Source organism: Gossypium raimondii, chromosome 13 (assembly GCF_025698545.1).
Source record: "Gossypium raimondii isolate GPD5lz chromosome 13, ASM2569854v1, whole genome shotgun sequence".
Classification (NCBI taxonomy): domain Eukaryota; kingdom Viridiplantae; phylum Streptophyta; class Magnoliopsida; order Malvales; family Malvaceae; genus Gossypium; species Gossypium raimondii.
Window position 1 is genome coordinate 31,190,001 of NC_068577.1, and position 9,551 is coordinate 31,199,551.

Consider the following 9,551-nt stretch of genomic DNA (forward strand, 5'->3'; position numbering starts at 1 on the left):
GGAATATTTTTATCATTTTAAATCATATGAAAGGTAAAAAATGTGTTTGATGGAATTCAAACCCCAAATATTATAATTTTCAACGTTTTACTATTTTAACTAAAACTTTATTTGATGTTTTAATAAAATTTTATAAATTTATTTGTTACATAATTTTCTGTTTTGTTTAAATATGAGGAGGAGAGATGTGGTAAACAATTTTTGGTTGAAAAAGAAATGGAAAATTAGGATAATGTAGCATTTGGAATATTGAAGTGGTATACATTGTTTAGGAAACCATATTCCATGCAAGTTTATAACATGGTAAAATTGATGGTGATAAAAACACATAAGTTTTAGTTAAAATATATAGAATACAAAACAATATAAAACATCACCCTGTTTCTGATGTAGACAAAAAATATGTTTTTTTTTTTTTTTGTTTTTGTTTTTGTTTGTTTTTTTTTTTTTGTTTTTGTTTTTGTTTTTTTTTTTTTTTTTTTTTTTTTTTTTGTAATGGTTAAGTTCTATGGTTTCCTTTGTGAAATGGCCTTGAGCAGTAGTTATCCTTTTTACCTCCCAGTTGGATTGACAAGTTGAGAGAAGATTACACTATCATCCTTACTTTCATTCAGTTCATGTTCACTGCCAACACTAAGGTTGCCTGATTCTCTTGGGTTTCTTACACTAGCATCTCTTGACCGTACACTTCCTTGATCACCGGACGAGCCGGAACTATCTGCAGTTTCTTGGAGTTGGAGAGCAAACTCAAGGTTCCACAACACATCCCCCATGTGAGGACGATCAATCCCTTGATCCGATAAGCACTTCACAGCTGTTCCTGCAAACTTCTTTAAACATTCTGGATCTATTTTGTCTTTCAAGTGAGGGTCAATGATGTCATCCAGTGTTCCTTTCTTGTGACAACTAAGTGCCCAATCTGCCAGACTAACTTGTTCTTTAGGAAGACTAGGATTGAGAGCTGGTCTAGCACATAATGCCTCAAAGAGAACAACACCAAAGGAGTAAACGTCGGATTTTTCGGTCAGTTGCTGTCTTCGGAAATATTCCGGGTCCAAGTACCCAAAGCTACCTTTCACCACTGTACTCACATGGCCTTGATTCATGTCAGGACCAGTTTTGGATAGCCCGAAATCCGAAACTTTTGCAACCCATTTTTCATCCAACAGAATGTTGGTTGTCTTTACATCCCTATGAATAATGGTGTACTGAGCTCCAGTGTGGAGATAATGCAGTCCCCTGGCTGCTCCAATACAGATTTCTAGCCTTTTCTTCCATGACAGATTTGATTTTTTGTTGTTATAAATGTGTTCCCTGAAAGTTCCAAGGGCCATGTAATCATAAACCAAGCACATCTCTCCACCATCTTCACAAAACCCAATCAAAGAAACCAAATGCTTGTGTCTCAACTTTGAAAGCATCTCAATCTCAGTTTGGAACTCATTGATTCCTTGTTCTGATGATGGATTGGATCGTTTAATGGCCACCTTGGTACCTCCATTAATAACTCCTTTATACACCTTCCCAAACCCTCCAACACCTATGACATTAGATTCATCAAAGTTATTTGTGGCTTGCTTGATTTCTGCTATGGAGAAATGGCGTGACAGACCTTGCGCCAGGGCTGAAATATGAGCGCTGTTTGATCTGCTTCCTCCTACGTTGGAGTTCCCATAAACTGGTAGCCAACTAGAGGTATGTGATCCAACCCCATGCACTTTTCTCTTCTTTGTATAGAAGAAAGCTAATAGTGCAACCACCACGAAGGCCGCTGCCGCTCCTCCGGTGGCTCCAACAACAACTATATTATCGCTGGACTTGGAAAACGTCTTAGGCTTGTTCATCGCCGCTTGGTCCTCTTGAATCATCATATCCGACAGTTCCGGATTTGGACTTGCCAAACTTCTGCCTTCACTAACCTTGAAAATCTCAAGTCCATTGAGCAGAACATTATAGAACCTTGGCTTGTGTATAGCTGAAGGGTTGAGATCTACTCGAATCTGATTATGACCTGATTCATCATTGAGATCTAGAGCGAAATCTTTGTATGTGGCAACCTCCTCCTGATTTGTCCAAGCAAGTATATCAGCTGGATAAGGGTCAGCTATAGCTGAACGATTGTTGAGGTAAATGTTGAATACTCTGTTGTTCAGTTTATCAAACTGAAACTCACAAAAATGTAACCTCACAACATATGTGAAATTGGAATCAACTCGGAACACCCATGTGAGGTTGGCCCGCAAGTTGATTTTACCATATTTTCCCATTACCCTTGCTGTGCTATAAACATCTTCAGGAGCTGTAGCAGTTGACATGTTACCGTAATCAATCTTAATTGTTTTATCAGATTGAATACTGAGTCCCTCTACAGCACCATTCAAATAAGTACCATCGATATACCAAGTTCTTGAAAGGCCACCAGCATCTTTGTTTGGAGGTATGAATTGTCCACCAACATTCACTCTATACATGGTCTGCAAATTCTCTGTCGGCACATCCAAGACGCCCCCCGAACGGTAACCCACCATAGTTGCCGTCCCAAACAAGTTTGGCATTGCAACAAATTCAATGCCATTAACAAAAGCAAAAGTGTCTGAATAGTTGGTTGAAGGTGTAAATGTAATCTCTAAACTATCAGAATCTGAAGGTGCCAAGGAATACTCTCGTACAAGATAAGCCTGCGTAAGTGCTCGACACGTAATTGCAGCGCTGAAATTGTTCATCAAGGTGATCTCTCCAGCTGCCACTGCGAAATATGATTTGGAAACATCGTAGTTTCCGAAAGTTGAAGGATAAAAATGGAACCTGAGGAAGTAACGCTCCTTAGCTTTTTTAGGGAACTTATAGGTTGCTTGGGATTTGAAGATTCTGGCATTCATGTATGGAAGTGTTGAAGGAAGTAAAGGGTCATGATATTGAGCTCCAGCTTGTTCTGAATTTTGAGAGGAAGTCAGGTATTTGGTATCTTCTACCCATGTTCTTCCATATTCATCTTTCCCACCCTTTGACCCACAGTCCACAAACAATGGCTGGCTTGAAACAAGAATAAGATTGAATATCAGACAAACCCCAGCAATTAAATTCGCTAGATACTTCATCCTTTTCATGGATAGAATCAGAAATCCCTGGAAAAACAATAACACTCAAGAAACCTTCAATGGAGGCGTACAGGAAAACTAAGCAGGAAAAGATTTTTTTTTTTTTTTGTTTCTTAAAAAAGGAACAAATTAATAATTCTCCTGTACGCCAAAAAAGGCTAATTCTTCTTTGGTTTTGATGCAAAAAGGGATTAACCTAATCCATTTCTATACCCCCATGGCAACTCAAACATTGCCGAAGCTTTTCCTTTTTGTCTTTATTCTTTCTTTTCCCTGCGATTAAAGGAATCAAACCAGGGAAAATGAAGAAGGTTTTATTATCTTTAGTATTATGGTTTCATTTTTTTTTTCTTATTTTGATTTCCATTTTTGGTCATTTGTTCAAACAAGATGATTGAACGTTGAGAAAATTAGTTGGAAACTGATGAATGAGAGTAAGAAACGTATTTGATCCGTTATAAATGTATGAATTCCTTTGGAGAAAACTCCGCTAAATTAGCATTTTATGTTAGGCTGTTTCTATAGATTCTTTTTTTTTTTAACGCAATAGATTGTTCTGTCTCTAATAAATTATATTTGATTTTTCATAATTTTATTAATAAATTAAATTTAGTATTAAATGTAAATTTGTGTTAATATTATTAGTCATTTATGAATTTTATCTAATCAACTATAAAATTAAATTAAATACTAAAAATTAACCTTATTACCTTTTGGTACCAAAATGTATAATTTTTATTAAAATTCAAGTACCATATTAGCTCCAAATAACAAAAATACTACATTAAACAAGAATCAAATTCATATACCAAAATGATGTAATAAATCAATTTCAATTTATTTATTATTTCATAAAGTTATAATAATGAACCCCAACATGCTCATTTCCTTTAGTGGGTTTGCATAATATAAATGCTCTTTTTAAAATAGACGTTCAAAAATGTTGTCTTAACATCCATTTGCTAGATCTCGTAATCGAGAATCGCCATTGCAATAGGCAACGATATGTAGATTAACTTGGGTATGACAACCGGAGAGAAGGTTTATTTGTAATCAATACATTATTTCTAAGTATAACATTTTGCTACAAGTTGGCCTTATAAGTTTCCACTTTTCCATATACATTGGTTAATAAAACAAATTCATTAATATACTTTATTTAATTTTCCTTACATAGGTTTTGCACACAAAGCAAAATGGAAGTAAATGTTGCTCATTGGTTGTCTAATATTTAACTAATACTAAGTGGTAGTATGTTGTCGGATCTTAATATGAAAATACAACTTATATTAGTAGACTAACTTAAACATGTCCTTAGTCTAATCGGAAATGAGCAAAACAATTGAAAGACTAATATGTCGTCTTTCAAGTTCAATTGGGGAGATGTTTTGTCTTGGGCATCGGAGTGGATGATTTCCAAAAGATAGAGACATAGATGTGACTGATTGGATTGACAGTACATCGGACTAGATCCAAGAAGAATAGATCCTGAATCCATTTATGAGTTTATTCACTTGTTACGTTCATAGTGTGACATAGTGCTCGTAATTGGACCCGATGTGAGAGAGACCCAAAAATCCCTTATAGACATTAATGGGGTGACAACCCTAGTACGGATACTAGTTGTCATCCACCCTATACCTATTCTAAGTAGGATTTTTTTTTATTTGAAATAAACCACTACAACTTAACAGAGGTTCTATTTTCTCTTAGTAGAAATAGGTGACAGCGATAGGGTTATTTACACAACATTGAGATGTTTTTATTCTACCGAAAAATAGAGAGAAATTATTCTCAACTGTTAGGTAATTTTTTTTCTGGAATAACAATTCTACCGGTTTCTATTAAAAAGAGAGAATTTCTTTTTTCACCCCAAAAGGAGAGAAATTTTTTTCTAGTTCTATGTTTCGATTCAATTGATTCGAGCCCACACTCGAAGTAGTTCATTGGTATGAGAATAGCGGAGAAGATCATTTGGTTGAAAGTTGAGAACAACGAATGTCCACTAAGCCAAAAACACATGTATGAATTTGATTAGGGTTTATTGCTATAAATATCACAAAATGAGTCGATTTTCAAATTTTTTATTTTCTACTGTACAAGGAAAGCATTTTCAAACCAGATCTTTTTCCAACATTTGGTATCAAAGCCAAGGTGTGTTATGTTTATAGTGTAAATTGAGACCGAATCTCTCTTTTCATTTTGTTTGATTGATATTTGATAAGATGTGGCATTCATATCATTATTCGCATGTTTAGAGGAATGTATGTGAATGAATGCTTTATTATATATTTGTTATATAATTATTAATTTTTGCCAAGGTTGTGCCTCTTAGGAAATAGATTGTGGACTATCATCTAGGATTATTATTTTTAGTTTATATAGAATTCTTGTGAGCTGGAAACAGACATAGGATATAAATGTAACTTTTTCAAAAAGGAGTCCATGACGAGGAAAAAATGGAGAGATGGCGGCTGAAGACACAAGGAATGCCTTGTGGTGAAAAACTATGTAATTTTTGGTTTTTCATTTATTTTCTAGAAATAGAACCATGGAAACATTGGCTGACAAATTTTTTTAATTACCCATCTTATAATATATCCGTTTAATAATTGTTAATGATATAAATCTAACATATATGTATAAGATGATCCACATTCAATCAATTAAGTATAATAAGTGTGCTAATGAGAAAATACATGTGTTGTATTATTCAATCAATTATTGTGAGAAGTGTGGTAATAAGAAGGTACATGTTTACGATTGAATCTAGCAAATAAAGGTTTGGTTTTTAAGTGGTCAAATAAGACTCACCTCTGTAACACCCTTAACCCATATTTGTCGTTAAAAAAAGGTTACGGAGCATTACTGGAATTTATAGAACATGTAACAGACATTTCATATCACTTGGCATTCATATTTGAAATCAATCATAATATCCTTTATTAGAGCCCTTGAGGCCCAAAACATATATTAGAAACAAGTCGGGACTAAACCGGGTTCTTAGAGTATTTTTTACAAAATCTCAAAATTTTTTTCAAGGTACAGAGGACACACGCCCGTGTGGTTAGGCCGTGTGGCTCACACGACCAAGAGACACGCCCGTTTCTCAGGCCGTGTGGGCATTCGAAATAGGGCACACAGCCGTGTCTTAGCCCGTGTCCGTACCCATGTAACTCTCTGAATTGGGTCTCACGGCCAAGTCACACGCCCGTGTGCTAGGCTGTGTGAACATGAAAATTTACATTAAATAGGTGCAGACGTCATATGGCCAAGCCACACGCCCGTGTGCCAGGCTGTGTGATCAATTTTGAGCATTTTGTTTTGAAAATTTAAAGATGCAAGGGACACACGACCGAAACAAATGCCCATGTGCTAGGCTGTGTGTCACACACGGCTGAGACACACGCCTATGTCTCTGCCCGTGTGGACGAAATAAGGTCATTTCCTAGCCATATTTCTTACCTAAATTTGCCTTTCACCTACACAAACACTTAGATACGTTCTCAAGCAAATACAAGACATTCAAATCCAACCAAAATCAAGCTTTATACTTAACATCTTACCACATCCATTCAAAAAAAAAAATCTTTAGTTACCAACTTGACCATATATATATAAACTGATTTGTACCTAATTTACCAATTGTAAACCAACCATCAACATATTTATAAACTATCCATCGTTCAACCATACTAGCACACATTAAACATGATAAGACCATTTACATACATATCAAAATATGTTCATCACAAGCCATTCCAATGGCTAGTTACAACCAAAATCATTTTCATATTAACATTGGCTAGTTAACCTATACATGCCATTATATCCAAAAGTAATTTACTATTTATACCAAATTGGGCCGATGGATAGTGTGATATAGCTCCGGCCAACTTCCAACCTTTATGAGCTTCCAATACTATAAAACAAGAGAAATAAAACAGAGTAAGCATTTATTGCTTAGTAAGTTCGTATAACCGGAAATTAACTTACCATTCATTTATATTTAAAATAAGCATGGAAAATTAAACACATATAACCTCAAGAAACATGTTAGTCATGTACTTTATGTGAATATCAAGAAACAAGGATGAGCTCATCACGTAACAATTTTCATATACATTTGTTTTCCATATCATATATTCATATAACATATACATTTCCATGATAATTCATCTCTAATTTAGATTATTCTATGTTGGAACTTTGCCTATTGAATTTATTTGAAATATCGATGGATACACAGGTAGTACACTTAATTTGTACAAAACTGTAATCTATCAATTCATATTCGGGAATGATCATTATAGTAGAATCGGGAAGCTCTATCTCGAGCCATATAATGGAAAGCTCATATGAGCTATGTAACGGAAAGCTTATTCGGGATGTATAACGGAAAGCTCATAAGAGCCATAATTAGGAAGCTCATACGAGCTAATAATGGGTAGCTCCAAAGAGCCATTAATCAAGAAGCTCCAGATAGCCTATTATAGGAGAGTTGAAGCAAGTCAATACAGGGAATCTTCGAAGAGCCAATAATCAAGAAGCTCACAAAGAGCCTTTAATCGGAAAGCTCACGAAGAGCCATATATCAGGACGCTCAGAAGAGCTGTGGTGTATCTAGAACACATACAAAATCACAACCAATCGGGATGCTCCGAAGAGCTATTAACAGGAAGCTTGAGAGGGCTAATAATGGGACGCTCTTTAGAGCTGTGGTGTGTTCGCAACATATCCAGGACCACAACCAATACGGGAACCCTGTATCCATCGAATTTTATTTGTTCAAACGAGACTTGCCGGGCATTATCAGATATGTGACCGATTTTCATATGTGTCAATTGAATGATATACATACATAACATTCAATTTAAACATATAAATATACACAATTTAGTTTACAAGAACTTACCTCGACAATTGTTTGTGTACGCAAAATCTACTAATTCTACACTTTTTTTTCCACGATCTAACTCCGTATTTGGTCTATCCAGATCTGTACGACTAAATTTAACTCAATTTCATACAATTCACAATCAATCCAATTCAATTCACATTTTAGGAAAAATTAACATTTTGCCCCTATACTTTTGATTAATTCAATTTCATCCCTGGGCTCGGAAAATGAAATTCATACAATTTAATCTTTATTCCAACCCTAACTATTTTTTACATGTAACATTAGCAGCCCATTTATTTTATAAAATTTAGAATTTTTCCATAAATTTTACATATTTATAATTTGGTCCCTAAATCATAATTTCATCAAAATTCCCTTTACAAAAGTTGTTTATCGATCAACAACCTTTCATTTTCTACCATAAAACTTCATAATTCAACTATATTCATCCACAGAAAACCCTATTACTTTGATAACTTTGAAAATTAATCCCCGAGATAGCTAAATTAAACTATTACGATCTCGGAAACATAAAAATTACTGAAAACGGGACTTGAATACTCACATAATTGAGCCCAAGTAAGCTTGTGTATCTTCAAGCTTCAAACTAGGGTTTTCATGTCTTTTGATTTTTAGGAAAGATGATAAATGATGATATTTTGTTTTATTTTATTATTTATCATCTTTCTAATTTTATCCTTTTCTTTTCTTAAATTTCCATGGATGAATCATCATACTTATCTACTAACCCTTCTTAGTGGTCTATGTGCCATATAAAGAGCTCCAATTTTGAATTCCATAGCTATTTGATACTTATAGCTACTATAACTCAACTTTTGCATTTTATACAATTTGGTCCTTTTCTCAATTAAACATGTAATCAGTAAAAAATTCTTAATGAAATTTTTATATGATATTCCTATCACACGGTAGACCATAAAATAATTTCAAAATTATTTTTCTTGTGGACTTGAATTTGTGGTCCCGAAACCACTGTTCTGATTTTACTGAAAATGGGTTGTTACAACTCTCGCCCTTAAAAAATTTTCGGCCTCTAAAATCTTACCAGTAAAGAGGTTCGAATGTTGCTTTCTCATAGTTTCTTCCGATTCCCAAGTACCTTCTTATATTCCATGCCATTGCTAGAGAACTTTTACTAGAGCTACCTTTTTATTTCTTAGTTCTTTTGTCTCACGTGCCAGAATTTTGATCGGTTCCTCACTATAAGTCATGTCAGGTTGAATTTCAACATCTGTCGGAAAGATAACATGTAAAGGATCTGACTGATATTGTCATAGCATAGACATGTGAAAGACATTGTGAATCTTTTCTAATTCTGGTGGTAAAGCCAATCGGTATGCAACAGGTCCAATTCTTTCTGTAACACCCCAAACCCGGCCTAGGAGTTACGGCCAGATCTAGTGGTGTCATATTGAGGTGTTTAGCGTAAAACTTGTTGTCATTGAAATCTTTAAAATTAGTTAATCATTTTGTTATTAAACGGTGATTCCAAAACGGGTTGTTCATTTCAAGCATGCATCATGAAAAAC

General features: G+C 34.6%; 1 protein-coding gene across 1 annotated transcript; it reads right to left on the reverse strand.

The window, feature by feature from the left end:
• Window positions 1-443: 443 nt before the first annotated feature.
• LOC105784563 (receptor-like protein kinase ANXUR2) lies at window positions 444-3,482 on the reverse strand. Its single transcript, XM_012610467.2, has one exon. The coding sequence runs from the start codon at window positions 3,105-3,107 to the stop codon at window positions 552-554; it is 2,556 nt and encodes an 851-aa protein (XP_012465921.1). The 5' UTR covers window positions 3,108-3,482; the 3' UTR covers window positions 444-551.
• Window positions 3,483-9,551: the final 6,069 nt, after the last annotated feature.